The sequence below is a fragment of the Terrapene carolina genome, unplaced genomic scaffold (assembly GCF_002925995.2).
Source record: "Terrapene carolina triunguis isolate 2854851 unplaced genomic scaffold, T_m_triunguis-2.0 Scaffold33723, whole genome shotgun sequence".
Taxonomy (NCBI): domain Eukaryota; kingdom Metazoa; phylum Chordata; order Testudines; family Emydidae; genus Terrapene; species Terrapene triunguis.
This window is the reverse complement of record NW_020698074.1, coordinates 387,793-410,328: the sequence shown is the minus strand read 5'-3', so window position 1 is coordinate 410,328 and position 22,536 is coordinate 387,793. Positions and strand designations below refer to the sequence as shown.

At 38.8% G+C, this 22,536-nt stretch overlaps 1 protein-coding gene across 3 annotated transcripts in view; it reads left to right on the top strand.

Annotated features, from left to right (window-relative positions):
* Positions 1 to 22,536, top strand: part of LOC113409535 (upstream-binding protein 1-like) — a 48,849-nt gene that overhangs the window by 17,762 nt on the left and 8,551 nt on the right. For 2 of the 3 annotated variants that reach the window (XM_026663565.2, XM_026663567.1), the window contains exons 4-11: positions 1,984 to 2,089; positions 2,685 to 2,791; positions 4,504 to 4,656; positions 4,798 to 4,908; positions 5,457 to 5,564; positions 14,603 to 14,706; positions 16,460 to 16,514; positions 16,750 to 16,843. In XM_026663565.2, the coding sequence (XP_026519350.1) occupies positions 1,984 to 2,089; positions 2,685 to 2,791; positions 4,504 to 4,656; positions 4,798 to 4,908; positions 5,457 to 5,564; positions 14,603 to 14,706; positions 16,460 to 16,514; positions 16,750 to 16,843 (838 nt within the window). The remainder of the gene's footprint in view (positions 1 to 1,983; positions 2,090 to 2,684; positions 2,792 to 4,503; positions 4,657 to 4,797; positions 4,909 to 5,456; positions 5,565 to 14,602; positions 14,707 to 16,459; positions 16,515 to 16,749; positions 16,844 to 22,536) is intronic. The other variant, XM_026663566.2, reaches the window with a different exon arrangement.

The following is a 22,536-nucleotide window of genomic DNA, read 5'->3' as shown; positions in this document are numbered from 1 at the left end:
CGTGGGTAAGAACCTCACTTCTTCAGATGTCTTGCATCTGAAGAAGTGAGGTTCTTACCCACGAAAGCTTATGCTCCCAATACTTCTGTTAGTCTTAAAGGTGCCACAGGACCCTCTGTTGCTTTTTACAGATTCAAACTAACACGGCTACCGCTCTGATACTTGACATGAATTACTTGTTTAACTTTTTTTCTAATAGCCAGAAGGACAGGTTGAAGAAATTAATACATACCCTATTGTTGTTACCTCTCTGAATGAGAGGGAATTATCAAGATAGTTAATTTTTTTGCCCACCAATGCCGACTCTCCATTTGAGAACTTTGCTGGCAAGTATAGTCCTGCTGTTTGCTCTTCAGACAGGGAACTTATTCTGTGATAATTCCATCAATGAGTGCTAGATGTGAGCATCACATTGCTGGATTTATGGACCCTGGAACTGAAACACTGTAGTCATCTGTGTTGCTGCTTTGCTGTTGTGACAAACGTTGCAGATTTCTGCCACCTTTTCCTTTGGGGGCTTTAAGTAACATTTCAGTGTATCTGATGGGAACCCACTGTTATTGAGACCAATTTGAAAAGTATTTATTGTTTTTACTGGTTGAATACACTTATGACTAACCTTTGGGTGAGTATTTGAGATCAGGGTTACTTTTCAATAGTTATTTGACTTGCATTTACTGCTTTAGTTAGGTATTTGAAATGTTTTCAGTTTGGATATTGAAATGCTTGTTGGTTGTGAAGTATTTTCTATAGTGGGATATTTTGCATTGCTGTAAACAGCTACAGATATTTCAGGTTCCCAACAGGCTTAACAATTTCAATTGAGAAGTAATGTTAATCCTTTTGTTTTTTCAACTTGTTTTTCATGTTAAAAGCTACAATAGTTTAATGGCAAGGATATGAATAAAGCCAGAACACCATATTTGAGTGTTTTGGGCATTTAGTGGGCATTTGGCAGCCCTTTGTGAACCGCCAGTTTCTCTGTATAGTAACTTTCCCTGTTCCTGTGCACATTCACACAACCAGGCAGAGAGAGACTTGTATTTTTAGAGCGAGAGAGAGGTGTGGTTGTAAAACCACAGAATTTTGCGGGGCTACTCTGGGGCATGCATAGTATTTGAAACCTATTTTTAACTTCTTAATAAATTGTCTAGATTTTATAATATTTTAGATGAATATTGTATCTAGAAGAGTGGAAATAGTTCTAGAATTGGCAGTTTCTGTCCATGCTAACTATAAATTGAAGTCCTCCTTGTGTAGTGTAAGATCTTAATGTTTATCTAGTAATACATCTTTTTTACACAAACACATCGATTTATCCATTTATTAATTTTCTGAACTGTTGGAGTCACAATTATACTTTAAATATTTCAATTAATGCACTCCTGTTTAGAAATTGTACAAAACCCTTTTTTTGCAGATTTTTAGGTGACTCATTCAAGTTTAAATATTTTATTTTGTGGATTACTGCAGAATGTTACCTTTATTTCTGATTTTTTCCAGCAAATTCTTCTATAAATTTGGTTCAAACCATACATCAGTGCTATTCAGTGTGTGAAACTGAAGTTATAACCTTTCCGGTTGACCTGTTCTCTGATTTTCCTAATGCTAGCCTCACTGTATCCATGTAATTTGGCCACTGTGCTGTGTGTGAGAGCCTTATCCTCTCCAGTTCACCTAATCTGCAACAGCCTTTACGGGCGGTGTCTGCCCCAGTTCTCCATTTCACTTCATATTGCATCTGAACCATATTCTGTTTCTTGCCCCTTCTTTTCACCTTTGTTTCTGTATTACTTAGTCTAAAGTATTCTGGGACATTATACTAAATAAAGTTGGATTAAGTGCTTTCCATTGATTTTTTTGTTCTAAAAGTGTGTGTATTTATCACCAGTACGTATTTCAGAATATTTTTAATGCATCAATCTCCTCTTTAATGTATACTGATTCCAAGGCTAATTTTTAACTATTTCTTCCTCTGACTAGAGTATCATAAGAGTTGTGTTCCATGACAGAAGGTTGCAATACACAGAGCACCAGCAACTGGAAGGTTGGAAGTGGAATCGCCCTGGGGACAGACTTCTTGACTTAGGTACTTCTATCAGTTCCCTTATTATCTAGGGTTAAAATAAGAGACTGTCTTGATATGAAGAGCATCAATTTATATATCAACAGCGGGGATAGCAAAAGCATACATACCAATGTTTGTATGCTACTTGTTGTGTTAGGATACTTGAGATTTATATAAATGTTTTCAATAATGTTACATTGTGAATTTTCCATGAAAACCTCTAATGGCATCTAACATTACAGAAAACAGCAACACTAAATAATTCAGTTAATACCCCTTTTGTTCCTTCAGAGCAAAATCTGTGCTGGTAATCGGGAACATGAGAGAAACATCTGTATTGCTAATATACTGTAAAAACTTAATTATTGCAGATTTCATAAGATTTACAGTAAAACCCATAAAATCACCTCGCATTATTCCCCAGAAATTAAGTACACATCTCCATCTTTATCAGAAGACCACTGTCATTAAACAACCAATTTTTGTCATCCCTTGTGTGGTAACGTACAGTACATTTCACTGTAGATGAGTTTGCAGATTAATGGGGTTTTATTCAAAACAAACCAAGTCCACTCACTGCTGTGTTTCTATAGCATATACTTTCATTTTTATGTAGATATTCCAATGTCTGTTGGAGTAATTGATATAAAGACAAATCCAAGCCAGCTCAATGCAGTTGAATTTCTGTGGGATCCTGGAAAACGTACATCTGCCTTTATTCAGGTTTGAAATTTTGCTTTACTGGATTTGTACTGATTTGGTCTTTGTCAGGTCATGAATGTGATTGTTTCCTATATAATTATCCTAGTAAAAAGCAAAATTATCCTATTAGATCCATCATTTTTGGAAACTTAGATCCATGCATCTGCTTCTTCTGTAGGTGACACTAGCTGAGTTTTTATCTTGATATGAGGTTTTTAAACATAGCTTAGAACAGAAGCAGCTTTTTAAAACCAATCAATAAAATGAACGAGAGTGTGCTTTAAATGAAAATTAATGATTAGCTCTTACATCTTTGTATGGATAAATATTTACGGAGGTGTATTTTTAAAGCATTTTTTGTAAATAACTGTTGTTGTTCCATTACTTCAGTTCCAGTTAATAGGGCCCCTGAATAGGACTGAATCTGCTTTACCAAGAGAGAGAGCATTTGAAATCACTAAATTTCAAAGCAGATTTTTAGTCCTCTTACTTACCTGATTGATAAGATGTTAGATTCTTGATTGTTTGTTATTATATTCAAGGCAGGTTTTTTTCTAAGTGACTTACTCCATGGAATTAGATTTCATTAGAATCCTTTGTATTATACTATAGTCTTCCTTCTGGATAATTTTGTCTCAAAAATCAGGTATTGGAATGAAGAAAAAGTGCAAAGCGAGAAGTGGCAATATTCCTTAGCCTGTTAGCTCAGGTAGATTGTTTCCACATTGGCAGTAAATTATGTTGTGCTACTGTACCCTGACAGTAATAATTCTTCCTTTGTCAAAGAATTATACAATTATTACAATGTCTGCTTCCATGTCAGGCTTTGCTGCAAGGGAGTAAAGAGTGTGTAATGAGCCATCCATTTTACTTTTGTACAGTTATATTTTCAACCTTGCAGAATGTGCTAATGGCATGAAGAAAAGCTTAGTCAACTCTTACTGTTTGGAAGGTGGGAATGCACAGTGTGGTGGCATTGGTGATATACTGAGTATTTAATGCCCTACAACATTGTAACTGTATTGTTTCCTAGTATAGCACTCTCTTCTTATTGTACCTTTTTACTGCCATGGTATTCATGTGTCTCATAAACTCAATGCCTTTATTCTGGTATTTTCAAAAAAGCTGTAGGGAGTTAGGTATCAATTCCCACTGCCATTCATTGACACTTGGGCACCTACCTCCATTAGCCTCCTAAATCCCAGCCTTAAGTTCGATTTAAAAATCGTTCCAGTAAGTGGTTTTGATAGAAATTTCAAGACATTATATTTAAAAAAATCTTAATGTTCAAGCTAGCTAAATTATACCACTGTGCACGAATACCTGGAAAAATCTTTGAATTTATTCATCATGATTGATGTAGTTGTTCTGCTCTTATATTTGTTTTAAGATCCCGTATAAGAATTTGAGAGGGATTTTTTTTTAGTAACATATGATGAGATCCACAACAGTTGTTTAATGTTGTGAAAGATGTAGGAGTTAAAGTATTACTTTCTGGGGGGTATATAGGTGATGTATTGATAGTAAATAGGGACAGGTTTAAACCTGACTTCCAAGCCTGTGCGGCTGGCAAAGATACAGGAATTTGTTCCTACCTCCCTTGGATTTCCAGTTTCATTTCCTGAATAAGCCATAAATTGTTGCTTACCCTGTCAGAGAAATTTATATAATGGTAGTGGCAAAAGTATTAAGAATATGCCCAGAATGGAATACAGCTTCACTTTGTTTTTCAGGTACATTGCATCAGCACTGAGTTTACCCCACGTAAACATGGAGGTGAAAAAGGAGTTCCTTTTAGGATTCAGGTTGACACTTTTAAGCAGACTGAAAATGGAGAATACACAGATCATTTGCATTCAGCCAGCTGCCAAATCAAAGTTTTTAAGGTAATAGTTGTAAATAATGGTCCCCAGTAAATTTTTTAGACATAGAAAACATGTTTACATTATAATGGCTGTTTTTTAGGTCCATATTTCAGTTGCAAAGCTGCTTTCTGTCTGCTTGTTCATTTAACTATTCATTTTTAGCCAAAAGGAGCAGACAGGAAACAGAAAACAGACAGAGAAAAGATGGAGAAGCGAACTGCACATGAAAAAGAAAAGTATCAACCTTCGTATGACACCACAATCCTCTCAGAGGTAACACGATGGAACTGCATGTATTTATGAAGAAAAATTATCTATATACAATATATGAAATATTAGCAGTAAATAAATTATATTCTCAAAATGGGGGGAGAGTTACAGCATACATAGACAAAGGTAGGCTTTTTAATATGACAGACTTGTCCCAAAGAAAAACACCAGTAACCTTTTAAGATTCTGCTGAGTAAATTTCACTTGGCTATATAGTAGATATTGTATTCAAATACCCTTGGATAGAGCACTCTTTGTGCTGAATTCTAAAACAAATCTCATGTACAGATCTAAAAACCTTGCAGCTAAAAAACAAAAACTGGGGTTTAGGATTTATTTATACATGTCAAATTTGAGCTCAAAACCATGTTTTTAGAGACTACTGAGTTTATGGCTAGAGCCTCACTGGGTTTTTGCATTTTCTTTTTATTTTAAACACCAGTGCGTTCTATACAGTTTTCTAAAGATTGCAAAAGTTTTTAAAAGGCTTTTAGATCTTTCCTCACTGTATAATGAAAAGAAATTGATCCAAATCTTTGGTGTTTGTCCAGATGAGGCTTGAGCCTATAATTGAAGATGCAGTTGAACATGAGCAGAAAAAGTCCAGCAAGCGGACTTTGCCAGCAGACTGCGGTGATTCTCTGGCAAAGCGAGGCACTGTAAGGGACTTCTGCTTACCTTTTCATTGTGCAAGATACCTTGTGCAGTGTTAGATATAGGAGAAACTTCCATGATCAAAAATAAAAACATTTTGACTGCCTTGACTTAATTTCATTCACTCTTGTTTACACCAATTACTCTGTTTCAGTGAGGAATGCTTCCTAAATCTAACACTTAAGACAAATTGTTGCAGAGGGACTGCGTGACTCTTTAATAAAAAATAAATAAAAAAAAAATCTTTCAGTTTACACCTGCATTTCCTTTATTGAAATAGCTAGATGTTTTTTAAAAGCTATTTGCTTTCTTTATATATATGTAATCAGTGAAAGTAAAGATAATAGCAAAATTTAGTTACAGCATATATGTTTTGTCCCATATTTCCACCTGCGTTTAATGTAAGTTTCCATATACATCTGTACTTTTAAAGCCCTGTGTATTGTTGCAGAGAGGTTGTTTGTAGTAATATTACTTTGTTTCCTCTGGCTCTCCGCATCTTGTTCTCCTTGTGCTTCAGTCAGATACAGCAAGGCTTAATGTTATTGAGCACTACTTTTTCTCACAGCATGTGGACCCTCTCTTTAATCCTGTATCTATCTGCTTAAAAGAAGCAAATATGTATATTTTACACTTTCCCTATCAAGTTTTAACCTTCCAGGTGTTTAAACTGACACTTATGGTGAACGATAAATATTTTCCAATATCTTTATTTCTAAGATAGATCTTAGCAACTTATTTGTTTGGGCAAGTCATGATCCTGCATCTGCCTGTTGGTAAATTTGGTCATATATTAATGTCCACCTGTGACAGTCAATTATTTGACTTAATTCACTGAACAAGCAAGTTTTGTTCGTATTTCCTTGACACCTCTTCCCCTAAAGCACTTAGGTGACAATTAGCTGACTTTTGTCCATCAGTATTTCCCTCCCCACTTTGTCATCCCTTTGTGTGCTATTCAAAATTCAGCTTGTACATTTCTCAAGGTAAGGGACCTGTTCATTCTTTGTTTATGAAATGCCCCACACAACTGAGGCCTATAATCGAGCACTGTAAACAGTGGGATGAATTCTTTGGAGAATTTTGTTTTACCTGATGCTGTAGTAAACACTGGGTTGTCTGGAATTACCTAAAGTTTATAGTAAAATATTGGCAACCCAGAATACCTAGTTCCTTAGTTGAAGCTGTTGCATTTCTTCTGCAGTATCCGTTGTCAACCCAGACATTCTTCTGCTCCTGGGCAGGATGTCCATCAGCAGATGTATACCGGGGGGGAAATCAGTGCTCAACATGTGTCTCTCCCTATAAAGCATGTTAACATTTCTAATTAGGTGGAGGCAGCTCTTTCAGATGGCAAGGCTCGACTTCCAGTGTTCACGTTTTTGAACCTCTTTTTCCTTTCTGACTAAATTAGATATTTTAGAGTATGGTAATGCCCAGGGAGTTCTCCCCGTGCTCAGTGAATCTCTCTTTGGATGTGGCCTCCTGCTAAGTGCATATTGTTGCTGCTGCTAGTTGTCAGGCAGGTGTCATCCTGTGGGAAGGAGATCTCCAGTTTGCATCCCTCTTAAGTGCTGGAAAGCCAGAGCTTAGTCTCTAGAGAAAGATAGAACTTCCCTTACATTTGGCAAAAATGGACCTAGCCCTTTTCATAATGATTTCATTAGGTCTTCACTGCTCTCTTTCTTCCCTTGTAGTCAAGACTCTTTAAGCCCAGGAGACTTGTTGTTGTTGTTTTTTAATCCTGCAGTTCGTGTCTTCTCTGTCTCAAGGGAGGTCCTGTAGAACTACAGGCTGAAGGCTTTCAGTGATTAAAGGGCTCTGTTATGAGCCATACTCCTCAAACTTTCTAATCTTTGCAAATGTGGAGTTTATAATATGCTGAATGTTAAGTTTTGCAAGTGTAAGGCTTGTACTGTACAGAGCTTAATTCTTTTAAACAAAAGTTAATTGGAATACAAAAACTTCAGTTCATAGTACACTTCAGTTTTTGACTTGGTGTTTATGTAATGGGGAACATGGGCTGCTCATGCAATATTGTGTCTAACTATACTGCACCTCAGCTTAACTCTTTGCTGAAGCACAGGCTAGAGTTCTGTCTTGTAAGGACTTTTCAGAAACACATGACAATTAAACTTCAGGGCTATTTTATGTAAACCTTGATAAATGGATGCTAATAGTTCCCAGGCAGCTTCAGAGAGCGAGTACCATACATTTTCTTAGTAAAACAAACATTTAATGCACACAAAACACTTGTAAACAGCATAAAACATGGTAAATAGTATTTGGAATGCTGTGAATAACTTTTAAATAAAAGCTATTAAACAGTAAATCTGCTGGTGTTCCTTATACAGACTTCCCCCTTTTATTTCTGTTACAAACATTCAAATACAAGGTTTTAACATAACGTTTTCTGTACATTAGTGCACCTATCAAAACGCATTCCCCTCTGATCTTCAAACAGGTGCTTTCTCGCTCTTTGTAGCGTGACCACAGTATGTCACCTGGACTCTTCAGAGCCTGAGAAATGGCAGCATTTCAGTCCTTTCAAACACTTTAGAACCCTGTCAGCAAACAATGTGGGCCTCCACAGCTAGCAGCATTCTAAGCCTTGGGTTAATAGCTGACAGGTGCTCTCAGTTGTGGGGAAACAGAAATCTGCAGCCCGTGTCCAAGGTGGTACAGGGATTGGGACCCTGCCCTCACAGCAGATTGACACAGAACCATGAGACTATCACCTGTTGAGTCCATGGGGCTACTTTTAACACCTCTGTTTATAACCACCCCATCCACTGCTCTCTGGTTGGCTCAGCTCTCCGAGGGTGACTAGAATATGACTGCTAGGTGAGTAGCCCACAGTGAAAACTTCCTATACAGCCTCAGAACAGCAACTGAGAATGTCTGGTAACTACCACTCTGTTCTGGAAGTTTCTGGGTCTTTGAGTTACCATGCCCTACTCTCTGCACATGTGCAGACACTCAGTATCCAAGTAAGATCCTCCATGTGACCATATCTCCTTCCTCCACACTGCTGCATTCTCTTCCACTCCTCTGGAGAAACAAAGCCAAACGATGCAGTATAAAGTATATGGGTGGGTTATACTTAATTTTAAGGTTATCATAGTAAACTTTGCTTGGCCCTATAGCATGTACCTAGTACTTCTTTTATGCTTGTTTCTTCTTAAATGCATCTTTTAATATATTCAGGTTACATGCCAAAAGTACAACATGTGCAGCATGGCTGATTTAGCATTCTGGGGAGAGTAACATCCTCATTTTCTTACTCTGTGTTTAAAGTAACTTATTACATGAACAGAATTTTTAATTGTATATGGTCATGTTAGACTAAAAGCTATTTGGGATAGGAACCCTATATTTTTATATGTTCTTTGACATGCCATTATGGGGGCTCTATAAATAGTCATGCTGATCAAGCAGCACACTCTAAATCTGAAAAGTGACTCTGTTCCTGAGAATAAGGATCTTATTTTGGGTAGTCATAAAAAGGCCTCTAATTCTTTCTTTGTTCTCTGCTGTAGTTATGATACTTTGGATAGGGAGTGAACTTCTCACAGGACCCACAATCTTTGACTTTTTAGGTACCTTCTCAAAGCATAAATTCAGAGTGAATTTCAGTGCCCTGAGAGTAGGGAGAAAACAGCTCTGGGAAGTGGTTCCAAAGGTCCCTAATCCATGAACTATTGGAACTCATTTACAAAACTTTTCTTAAACATTACATGAATATATTGTCTCATACTATAGAATTAGAATTTATAATCCCTATTCCATGATGTGATATCTTTGAGCTACAATGTATCTTTAGATAGGTTTTTTTTTCCCCCCTCAAAGTATTTTATCAAAAACTTTTTTTTTTAATGATTTTTATCTACCCTGGCATATTACAAGACAGAATAATGGAGGATTGTTCCATGGATACAAGTTTTAGTTATTGCAGATGTGATTAAAGCAACTGTGGCTTGTTGGAAAGTATTTCTGGTTCTTCTGCAAGACATCATAGATGTATATAACAATGCTGACATCTATCTTGCTGTTGTCATGTAATATTTTATTTAATCAATTCTTATATAAACAAACTTTCTATAAAACAAGGCTATTTAAAGAGAAATGAAGTTCATGTGAGACTTTAGGGTCTGAAGTCAGTGGCTTAAAAGAAAGTAAGGGTGAACAAATATTAGGTCATTGAAAAGTTGAGAATGTTAGTTGTTTTTGAAAGTCCTTACACTGAAATTAGGGATATTCATTTGTTTTACTATTTTGAGGTCAAACAGAAGATGTTTGATAAGTAGCAACCACTTTACTGTGCAGTTGTGGACACAAATATCATTGTCTTGCCTCTGATTGGCTGTCTTGTATATTCATTTTCTTGATCATTTTAATATATTGTGAACAGTAATGGCAGCATGGCTTAATGTAAAGTGGCACAGTGAGAGCAACATACAGCTTTTAATGTGCAAATTGTGTAACTATTAGGGCTGCCAATTGCAGTTAGCTCACGTGATTAACTCAAAAAAAATAACTCAGATTAAAAAAAATTAATCTCAATCGCACTGTTAAACAATAGAATACTAATTGAAATTTATTAAATATTTTTGGATGTTTTTCTACATTTTCAAATATATTGATTTCTATTGCAACAGAATGCAAAGTGTACAGTGCTCACTTTATATTATTTTTGATTACAAATATTTGCACAGTAAAAAATGATAAACAAGAAATAGTATTTTTCAATTCACCGAATACAGGTACTGTAGTGCAATGTCTTTATCATGAAAGTTGAACTTACAAATGTAGAATTATGTACAAAAAATAACTTTATTTTTGAATGCAATGTAAAACGTTAGCGCCTACAAGTCCACTCAGTCCTACATCAGCAAATTGCTAAGACAAACAAGTTTGGTTACAATTGGCAGGAGATAATGCTGCCCACTTCTTGTTTACAATGTCACCTGAAAGTGAAAACAGCATGGAACTGTCGTAGCCGGCGTCGCAAGATATTTACATGCCAGATGTGCTAAAAATTCATATGTCCCTTCATGCTACAACCACCATTCCGGAAGACATGCGTCCATGCTGATGACGGGTTCTGCTTGATAACAATCCAAAGCAGAGCAGACCAACGCATGTTAATTTTCATCATCTGAGTCAGATGCCACCAGCAGAAGGTTGATTTTCTTTTTTGATGGTTCAGGTTCTGTAGTTTCCGTATCTGAGTGTTGCTCTTTTAAGACTTCTGAAAGCATGCGCCACACCTCGTCCCTCTCAGATTTTGGAAGGCACTTCAGATTCTTAAACCTTGGGTTGAGTGCTGTATCTATCCTTAGAAATCTCATATTGGTACCTTCTTTGCATTTTGTCAAATCTGCTGTGAAAGTGTTCTTAAAACTAACATGCTGGGTCATCATCCGAGACACCTATAACATGGAATATATGGCAGAATGTGGGAAAAACAGAGCAGGAGACATACAATTCTTCCCAAAGGAATTCAGTCACAAATTTAATTAACACATTAATTTTTTTAAGGAGCATCATACGTATGGAAGCATGTCCTCTGGAATGGTGGCCAAAACATGAAGGGGCATATGTATGTTTAGCATATCTGGCACAGTCCTTGCAATGCTGGCTACAAAAGTGCCACGCGAATGCCTGTTCTTACTTTCAGGTGACATTGTAAATAAGAAGCAGTCAGCGGTATCTCCCGTAAATGTAAACAAACTTGTTTCTCTAAGCGATTGGCTGAACAAGAAATAGGACTGAATGGACCTGCAGGTTCTAAAGTTTTACATTGTTTTGTTTTTGAGTGCAATTATGTAACACACAAAAATCTACATTTGTAAGTTGCGCTTTCACGATAGAGATTGCACTACAGTACTTGTATGAGGTGAATTGAAAAATACTATCTTTTATTTTTACAGTGCAAATATTTGTAATAAAATATAAAGTAAGCACTGTACATTTTGTATTCTGTGTTGTAATAGAAATCAATATATTTGAAAATGTAGAAAACATCCAAAAATATTTAAATAAATGGTATTCTATTATTTAACAGTGCGATGAATCGAGCGATTCATTTTTTTTTTTAATTGCTTGACTGCCCTAGTAAATATTCCTCATTTTGTGGGGGGAACCTTGAAAATTTAAGCAAAACAAGTATGTTGTAACTGTGTATGTTTAGAGTACTGGAAAAGGACCGAGTAAGCATTATCGCTACGGCCCTACCAAATTCACGGCCACAAAAAATGTGTCACGAACTGTGAAATCTGGTGTTTTGTGCACTTTCACCCTATATTCTACAGATTTCACCGGGGAGACCAGCATTTCTGAAATTGGGGGTCCTGACCCAAAAGCGAGTTGCAGGGGGGTCACAAGGTTATTTTATGGGGCAGCGCAAAAGTAAGGGTGGTAATACCATACCATATCATCTTCACTTCTGTGCTTCAGAGCTGAGTGGCTGGAGAGTGGCAGCTGCTGACGGAGGGCCAAGCTCTGCAGGCAGCAGTGCAGAAGGATGGCAATACCATATCATGCCATTCTTACTTCTGTGCTGCTACTTGCGGTAGCTCTGCCTTCAGAGCTGGGCTCCCGGCCAGCAACTGCTGCTCTCCAGCTGCCCAGCTCTGAAGGCAGCGCCGCCATCAGCAGCAGCACAGAAGTAAGGATAGCAGTACTGCAACCCTTCCTACAATAACCTTGCAACCCCCCTCCCCCGCCCCCATAACTCGTTTTTGGTCAGGAGCCCTACAATTACAACACTGTGAAATTTCAGATTTAAATAGCTGAAATCATGAAATTTAAGGTTTTAAAAATCCTATGGCCGTGAAATTGACTAAAATGGACCGTGAATTTGGTAGGGCCCTATCGCATAGTATTTTATCACAAATTATGGTATCAGAAAATTCAAGTTTTTTGAACAGTAACACTTCAGGAAAGCAGCCAAAGAGTAAGACAGATGTAATTCTTGTCTTGTTTATAGTGAAATCTCTTGGACTTTGAAGATTCTCAAATTCTCAATCCCCAAAGGAAATTACCCCACTGTCCCAACTGAACTGAATGTTTTTTTTTTTATTTCTCCTTAAGGCTAGTCAAAAGCCCACTGTGCAATGTTACTTTCAGAACTCCAGAGTCTCAGGTTATTCTGATTTGGTGTAAATGCTAAAAAGTTAAAATTAAAAAACCTTTGGCAGCTTTAACTAAAGAAATCTACTATAAGTTGTATTAAAATCAAAACAGCTCAAAACACAATGTCCTAGTGGTAAGTACATACAGAAAATTGCCTCACTAGAGCACAGACAGGAGGCAGTATCCTGGCCATGTCATGTTTTAGGGATGTCAGAAATCTTCCACCCTCTAAACTTTCTGCTTAGTGCTAGAGAAATAGATGGCTCGTTAGTTTATTATTTGTATTGTGGTCGTGCCTAAAGCTCACAATTAGGGATCAAAGCCTCATTGTGTTAGGTGCTGTGTACACACATAATAGAGTCCTTGTCCCTGAGAGCTTAGAGTCTTAGTTTATGATGAGAGACGTCAGGTAGATATGACAGAATGGGTGGGGGAGTACCAGGTAACCATGAACCATCAAGTTTAGTAGGAGTGACGTCGCAGTCTAGTATGCCAGTGTCGGCTATATCTGTACATGGTAACAATGTGACATTCTTTGTATTAATAAAAGTTATAAGATCACAAATCCCCCTCTAGAGTGAGTCCACTGTATATGTGATTTCCAAGTTTTCCAGCTTTTGAGGCCCCAAGCAGTGTCTCTAGGAACATCAACCAGTTTTAGGATTTTTGGTGTACTCATTGCTGGCAAGTGAAAGACGGACTTCCAGCACAAAAAGATTAATAAGCATGTCAAAAAAACGTGCAGGCAGCATAAGATTTTTCTCATGTTATTGGCGATAAAAAGGGCCTTTCAGTACTCAAACATACGAGGGATTTCAAGTTCACTGAATCTTCCATGTTTGAAGTGTAGGCACCTGTTAAATTCTGGGACTTACTGTTTAGCTCTTGCTTTTCAGGGACAAGAAATAGCTTTAAAAACTGCCTTAAAGAAACTTTCGCTTATATTTGGGTTAACGGACAATCGTGAAGAGTGTATCAGAAACCTGTGTTGGCATGTCTAGCATGGTCTTGGCCTTCAGTTCATTTAATCTTTGTTTGGCTGCTTGCTTTACAGTTTATCCATGTGTCCTTGCACTTTTCCTTATTAAAAGCTAAATCTTTTTTAAAAATTAATTTTATTTTTAATAGATTATAATAAAGCATTTGGAGCACTAAACACCAGTGTCATTTTAAAGGGCCTTTATCCTGGCTGGTAGATTTTAAAAAAATTGACCTAACTTGATAGTGGGTTTATCAGTAAATGCTTGTGATGAATTACTACTTCATGAATAAAACTCCCAGCTTAGCATGAAAGAGAAAGCAAAACTGCAAGTGGGCATCAATTTAGTCTTCTACAAAATAACTCTTAAATTTCAGTCCAAAGAATGAACATTTGAAAAAGAAATACTGCTAGACATCTCAGAGTAACAGCTGATGTGAGCACTGTCAGGGTAGGCACCTTTTAAGCTTATGGACTGAGTACTGAAATGTGGTTTCTCAGCTTTGCTTATACTCATTATCTCTGAACCTTCTTGTGGCCATTTGCTGCCTATTGGGGTTGATTTGTGCGGATTTCAGATGTCCTTTTTTTTTTTTTTATTATTAACTTAATAATCTCTGCAGTCCTTCCATCAGCTCCATCCCCACCACCTCCATTGTGTCATTAGAAAGCAATAATCAAGTTAATAATAAATAGGAATCTCCTTTGTGGAACAGAAAAAAATAAGTAAAACAGCTTTGGTTTAGTTAAAATTCCTGGTCAGGATCAGATACATGCATGGAACAAGTGGGGTGGCGGAAACTTAATTTGAAAACTCAGATTAAAATTCAACAAGAGTGAACTCAGGGCTTTTCAGTGTAGGACTACATGCCAAAGTGACAAGATTTTACGATAAACTTATTGTTTAATTCTTTTCTCTATCTTCAGTGCTCACCATGGCCTGATACTCCTACGGCATTTGTAAACAATAGCCCTACCCCAACACCAACTTTTACCTCTGCTCAACATAGTACCTACAGTGTCCCAGACAGGTAAGTTTCTTTTCTGTAGTTTAATTTGAAGTATTTTTAAAAAATTAATCTTATGCCTAAAGCATTTTCCTTTAATTTGAATGTAGATTATGTATAAATATGAAAGCTTGACTACCAATCCCCAAAATTAAGTTGAGTGGGGGGAAATGTAGAACTCTGGCCAACATTTTTCAGAACTCTGAAACTTTTGGCATTATTTTTTTTCAATTGTAAAATTATTCCTCCAGCCCCAGGAATCATATTTTCCCTGCTCAGTATCCATTGCTGGAAACTTAACTTATTGACCGTAGCACAATTCATAGCAAGTTCTTTTCCTTTTAACTGGGGTACTTACTAAGGCCTTATCTACACAAAAGTCGGATTACTTAAACTGTATCAGCGAAGTTACAGCAGTACAACCCCCCTCGTGTGGACAGTAATATTGGTATAAGTGCGTGTACCACTATAGCTTTATTCCTGTAAGGGAAGGGGGATACTACAGTAAATCTAATCTATGAAATTCACAGTGAAATACCAGTAATAGCTGCTAAATCAATTACTTATCTTCCTTCCTTCATTTAAGGGGGGGGGGGGGGGTGAGAGTCAGGTGAGATAGCACAACTAAAGATGAGGGACCTAGGGGAAGATTTATGATCAAGAGTGTTGTCTTTTTCTCCCCGCCTTTCTTTTGTCTTTCTACTTTTTCATCTTCAAGTGTGGTGGCTTACTGGCAGTAGGTGCTGTAGTTGAAGCACTTACAGGAAATATTAATATGCATCTCTTTGTTTATGATGGTGTTTGGGAAGGAGATGCTGTGACAGTGGCAGATTACAGATTTTACCCTTCAGACCTGGCCTAATGGGGGTGTTCGGGGGGGAGAAGAATGTTTGACAGAAGTGTTTTCTGCAGAGAAAAGCTTAAAGTACACACAGTAGCTCTGAAACTTATAGGCTCTGCTGGAAAGGATTGCTTAGTAATCTAAATATCAGGTTTTAAATATTTCATTTGTCTTGTAGAAATGTGTTTCACATTTTGGTATGGTTGGCACATCCTTTAGTTTAAGCCTCAAAATAGAGCTCCATGCCAGTTCAGTTTTTAAAGTCTAATCTGAAAGATTATCTGATCTGAATGTTATGTAAGAGTAGAGGTTAGCCTACTACTGTATCTCATGTTTTGCTCTGGTTGACTGATGCCCTCCATGTCAGAGGCCTCTGCAATGGTGCCATATGTATAAAATATAAGAAACTGGGGTGAAAGGTGCTATATAAATGTGAAGTATTGGTGTAATTTACTGTCACTAATGCAACATTCAGGAGAACCACTAATTTTTTTCAGGGTGTTCAGAAAGCTGATCCTGGCATCTCTACCTTTTTTGTGACTGACCCTGTGCATCAGAGGATGGACAGCACCTCTCTTACCTCTTCAATCCTGTGACCACTATTCATTTCTTCCTTTTAAGATAGATGGTTGGATGTGTGAGTTTATTATGGGTGCTGCTTTTTCAGTTGACTAGCAGGGATTAGATTAGGAACCAAGTGATTTGCACAGTCTAAGTGATGATATTCCTCTTTCTTACAGCATATCTCCACCAGACCAGTTTATTCCCTGAGTGGTCTTTAACCTAGGAATCATGCTGCTGCCATAAAATAGGGACTTTTTTTTATCATTTTGGAAATTGAAGGTTACCTTTATCAGTAATGCTTGAATAGTTTTATTCTCTTAACTTTTAAAAATCCAGTAATATCATTGTTTTTGTTCCACCTCTCCACCGTAGCAATTCTTCCTCCCCAAATCATCAAGGAGATGGAACTTCTCAAGGGTCTGGAGATGTGAGTATCTATATTGCTGTTTGGTCTTCATTACACAATGCAAACCTTGTACCTAATTGCTGAATAATCAGTGAAGTGGAGGTGATTCATACTGATTTCATTATTGATGTGTTCTGATGAAAGGAAATGAGATACTTAATTGTTTTTAATAATGTAACAAAATTAGTTGACTTTTATTTGTTTTATAAAAACAATTTAACGTCAAAATTGTCTTCTTCAACCCTGTTTCTCACAGCAACTTCAGCCTTCAGCCACAATCCAGGAAACTCAGCAGTGGTTACTCAAACATAGGTTCTCTACCTATACAAGGCTTTTTTCAAATTTCTCAGGTATTTTTTTTTTAATGTCTATTTAGAGTTTTCCCTCAAGTTTTGAGTGAGTGTCTTCTCTGAAAAATTACTCTGTAAAAATAGCATCATGGGGTTGAATATTTAGTGTCTTTCTGATTTCTAGGCCAAACGTTCAGTTTACAGGGAAAAAGCTGCCTTTAACTGCCAGCTCTACAAACTCAACCTGACACCTGAAAGTGAAACTGGGTTTTCTTTCTTTCTTCTGCATCACCACCAGTAATGATGGTTCACAGACTCAAATGCTAATTCACTCCTTATTTAGGAAGAAAATGAATCGACACACTGGATTAGACTCGTGGTCTGTCTAGTTCAGTGCTCCATGTGAGGACATAAAGAGCGGAATGGCCAGTCCGTTCTTACCACCTGTGGCAGCACAATGGAACGTGGCGAATTTCTGACCATAGATTTGGCTCAACCTTCTTCAAATCTTGTGAACTTCTTCGGAACTCCTTTGATTACCTTCCTCTTCAACTGCTGGGATCCTATTCACTTGACTGGACAGGGTATTGGAGGTTAAACCCCCGCCCCTTTAAAATTGCTCCTTAACATGACAGACTTGAAACCTGTAGGCTTCAAGCCCTGTTCATGCTGCACTGGACTAGTCCCCCTAAAAGATGGATGCAGTAGGTGCCTCTTCTGCCTTGGAGAATCACACGTACCAAGCAGATGTTCAATGTGCCTGACATTTCCTGCTAGGATATGTTAAGTCATAAGACACAAGGGTCAAACTCCACTTTCCAGAACAATCCATAAAGGTCTGTCTTAGGGCCTGAGGAGACGAGCTCCAAAATCTTGCTAGAGGACAAGCCAGGCTCATTCAGCACCCTCCACAGCAGACAAGATACCAGTGTGGGCAAAACAGCACCAAGAAAGAAACAGGGCACAGTTGCCATGGCACCAAAGCAGATATCATCAGCATCAAAACAGGGACCACCAACTGTCAAAGTCCAGCACCAACAGGTTGCTTAAAGCATAGTGGTAGAGACTCCAGACAGAACTTTCGGTGTCCTCCCATAAAGACAGGTAATGCAAAGCCTCTGCAGAGAAATCCACCAGGCCTTGCATAGCATTGAGGGCTAGGGAAATGGAGAAGCTTGTGGCACCCAAGACCACACCAGCACTGACCCTGGCTCCAGGACCTACCCCCTCAGCATCAACACCGACCATGGTGAATAAGCTCAAGGTAGACTTGGAAAAACCACCAATGCCAAAGGACTTGCTGGTACTGGTACAAACCGTGGTACTGAGAGTGCCATGTAAGTCGTTGTTGCTCCTAGAGGAGTTGTCTCCTCCTCACTATGACTTGGGCATACATTCTTCCCATCTTCAAGCTGAGAGGTTTGGAGAGTCAGTACCATGCAGCGTCTTGCCAGAATCCCCTACAGGGATCAGCCACCACCGCAAGACTGGCAAGAGTCAACAATAATGCCACCATCTCAGGCATTGGGGAACCGGTCTTCACTGTAATAGAGAAAGAGGTCACGCTTCCTTTCAGCATCTCTGGCCAGACCATGTATGCTGGAATATTGGGAGGAACCAGATCCTAGGGTAGAGCAACACCAGCACCCCATATTGCCACTTAAGGAACCTCTTAGCTTCATCTCCTGAAAAGGCAATATCCTTGGCATTGGTACCAATGCCTGATGACTTTAAAATATTCCAGGAACTCCCTCTGCAGGTTACTGGAAGTATGGAGGTAGAGACAGCAGTGGTAGAAGAGAAATACCAAATTATATGACATCCTATCAGTTCTTGGCCTGGATAATATTACCATTCTGAGAAAGAAGGGACTGCTTGACCCAACTAGGCCCTGTGGCAGGTGCCAGCCACAATAATGCCCACCATGAAATGGGTTGAGAAGAGGTACCAAATACCTTTTAACAAGGTTTGAGTATTTCTGTATTCACCCAACCTAGGCTCCTTAGTTGTGTTCGTGGTACAGGAGAAATCTAAGTTGACCAAGAGTACCATCAAAGACATGGGTGGGTGAGATTTTGCGGCCTGCGTTGTGCAGGAGGTCAGACTAGACGATCATAATGGTCCCTTCTGACCTTAAAGTCTGACTCTGACATGGTCTTGAAAAGGCTTGACCTCTTTGGGAGAAAGTCACACTTTTCTGCCTCTCTCTACAATTGCATGCAGCCAACTGTCAGGTCTTACTGGCCTAACAGAACTTCTTAACCTAGGACAAGGTGACCCCCCCCCCCCCCGTTTCTTGCAGTGCTCCACAAGATGCCAGAGAGGTGGTAAGAAACATAATCAAGGGTTGAAGTTGTGTCAACTGGTAGCCTGGATGACACACCAAGTCACAATTAACATCTCCAGCACTGTGGTGAGATCTGTGGTGATGTGCAGAACTTTGTGGCTCCAAGTATTGGGTATCCCAAGAGAGGTAAAGGTCACAATTGAAGACTTAACCTTTGTGCTCTGTACTCATTAAGACTCAAAGGCCACCTTAAATTCCCCAGGGAATCACACCCCAGCACCATATCACAAGCCATACGGTCCTCACCTGCAGATGAGGCCTTGGATGCCCGCATACCAGCACAAGCATCCTAAATATCAGGCATAGAAAATACCATGGTATGATAGGGCGCCAATCTTCTTCCTCTTCGGCAATGCACACCGCTCCTATGACATGCCACATGCCAGCAAATTTGATTGCATAATTGGGAACCACATCAGAGCTGGTCAAATGAGCATTACCTTCCAAAGCCACCTTGCCTGTTCCACTGGGCATAGTCTGCCATTATATCGGACAGATGGGTGTTAGAGATCCTTTCCATGGCTACCCCATCTACTTCCACTCTTCACCCCTGCCCCTCTCATGCAATCAGAGGTGGCCACCTTGCTTTTAGAAACCATAGAGGAAGTTCCAAAGAAATGCAAGGGAAGAGGCTTCTACTCTCAGTATTTCCTAATTCCAAAGAGGATGAAGACCTCCCCCTTCTTATCTTAGACCTGAGGAGACTCAACAAATACAGACACCATGGCCTTTCAGCCTTTTCATGGCACCTAGAGTATTAAGTGCCAGGAAGTAGTAGGAGCACATTTGAGGAGAGGGAATCCATGTCTATCCTTACTTGGATGACAGGCTGATCAGATACAGATCCCAGCCTTGGATTAAGTTTTTTCTCTCTGTTTTTCCCCCCCCCACTAGAACTCCACATGAGCAATGAGAAATAATCCCTAACAACATCTCAGACGAGAGAGTTTATAGGAGCTGTGTGATCAACTCCCTATCAGCCAGTCTACCTGCCATAGAGCAGAGTCCAGTGTCTCCAGTTGATGGTAAACTACCTGTAGTCAAACCCAGTTATGATGGTGTGTGCATGTCTGGAGCTCTTAGGCCACATGTTGCCATGTACATATGCGACACTGCTTGCCAGAATTAATCTTCAGCCCTTACAACTGTGTATGCCGTGTCTGGACACCACGTGAACAAAAAAGTCTCAGTCCTGTCCCACATCCTACAAGAGCTGATGTGGCTGGATCCAGTGAACATACAGAAAGGGAACTGACTGTCCCCTACCTGACTGACATTTATCACAAACAATTCAGGGACAAGGTGGGATGCCCTCATGAACCACCTGCAGGTGCAAGACACCTGGGTCCAGGATCTGTGATTACATTTGACCATCTTGAAGCTGAGGGCATCAGACTAGCCTGCATAGTGTTCCTGTCCTTCTTTGGAATTCCATGGTACCAATCCTGACATGTCTGCTATGCACGATATAAAAACAGGGAGGAATGTGATAATCCCCTCTGTACCAGGAAGCCATCAGGCTCTAGAAGCAGTGCCATCACTACAGGATTATCCCATTGTCTATACACCTCCCAGAGGTTGTCATCAACCTGGGAGACTTTTTACGGAGGCATGCAGTGGCCAAATGTGAGTGGTACTTGAATTATGTCATAGACCTCATATTCCATCAGTTAAGAACCCCTCATTGTCCACAGGTTTCAGAGTAGCAGCCGTGTTAGTCTGTATCCGCAAAAAGAACAGGAGTACTTGTGGCACCTTAGAGACTAACAAATTTGTTAGTCTCTAAGGTGCCACGAGTACTCCTGTTCTCATTGTCCACAGAAGACAATACCAAATGCGCAAACTTCTATTCCAGAGGAAATATAAACCCAGGCTTAATGCTGGATGCCTTTTTTTCTCTGGTGGTCTCTGACTCGTATATGCCTTCCCAATGATTGTTCCTTTAGTCTGTAGTGATCTAGCAGACATCACTGATTCTTTTTGCTTCTGATGTACTAAACTTTTTGTTCGTTTTTACATATTTAGCTATTTGCTCTTTGAAATCCATTTTGGCCCTTCTTTATTGCCTGCTGTAATTTATGCTGCTGTCTGACTTCTCTAATGTCAAATTTCCAAATTTTGAAGGATAGCGGTTTTGGTTCAAGTAACTTAATGAACCTTGTCATTTCACCACGCTGCTTTACACTTTGCTGCCTGGTTCCCCTTTTATTCAGTGGCATGCAGGTCTTCTGAGTCTATTGTTTTCTTAGGTAGTATGCATTCCACTTCTAAGGATTTTACTTTCTTTAAGTTTTGTCTTTAGGGACTTTTTGACTACTCTTATCGTTTTATTAAAATCTGTCTTTCTGAAACTGTCACTGTGTCACTTTTTGGTATCTTACATCCCCCTAGAATTTCGACCCTAATTATATTGTGATCACACTATTACTTAGCAGCTCAGCTAATGACACTTTCGAACTAACTCTTGTGTGTTACTTGAGAATAAGTTGAGAATACCCTCTCCTCTTGCGTTCTAGAAATAAGCAATCACGTCAAGAAAGTGTTTCTCTAAACTTTGCCCCGCTGTGCCATTTAGTTTATATGTGAATAGTTGAACTCCTTTCTTTCTTCCTTAGGCTTTGCTGCCTCTGTGTTCTCTCAACATTCTGCATTAGGTTTCCTTTCTTGATCATGAGGCCAATAACATAACTGTACTTATGTATTTACATTCTTAAAGCTTAGGATTCATATTGATACAAATTCAGCTGCATGGTCCTCTCCACTTAGAATGATGATCTCACTAGACTCTATGGAATCCTTAAGATGCAAGACAACTACTCTCCCTAATTGGCCCAGTCTGTTTTATATAGTTTATGCCAGGTATTACAGTATTCTACTAACTTTTTGTCATTCCACCACATCTCTGTCTATTATATCAGAATCATCTTTTGTTCTGAGGAATTCTAGTTCACTTACTTTTGCTTTTTAAGCTTCTCATTTGTACATAAACATTTGTAAGGTGGTGGTTTTTTTTTTTTTTTTTTTTTTTTTTTGACAGATGTCTGTGTTTTTATTTAACACCTTATTCTATTATTTCTCTGAAGTTTCCCCTGGTTTTCCTGTCGCTTGTCTAGATCAGTTGCATTTTGTGCTACCCGGTATGGGCTACATAGTACTATTCCTTATAATTACTGATATCTTTGAAAGATGTCTCTGTACTGCTCGTCTCCTGTCCTCTTCCCCCAAACTCCTAGTTTAAAAACTCAAATCAAAACCTAATTTATTTTGTGCCATCCGTCTGGTTCCATTTTTATTAAGATGGAGCCACTCCTTCTGTATAGTCTCCCTTTCCTAAAAAGATCTCCAGTGTCTAATAAATGCAGACCTTTCTGCACCATCTTCTCCACTACACATCAAGACCCTGAAG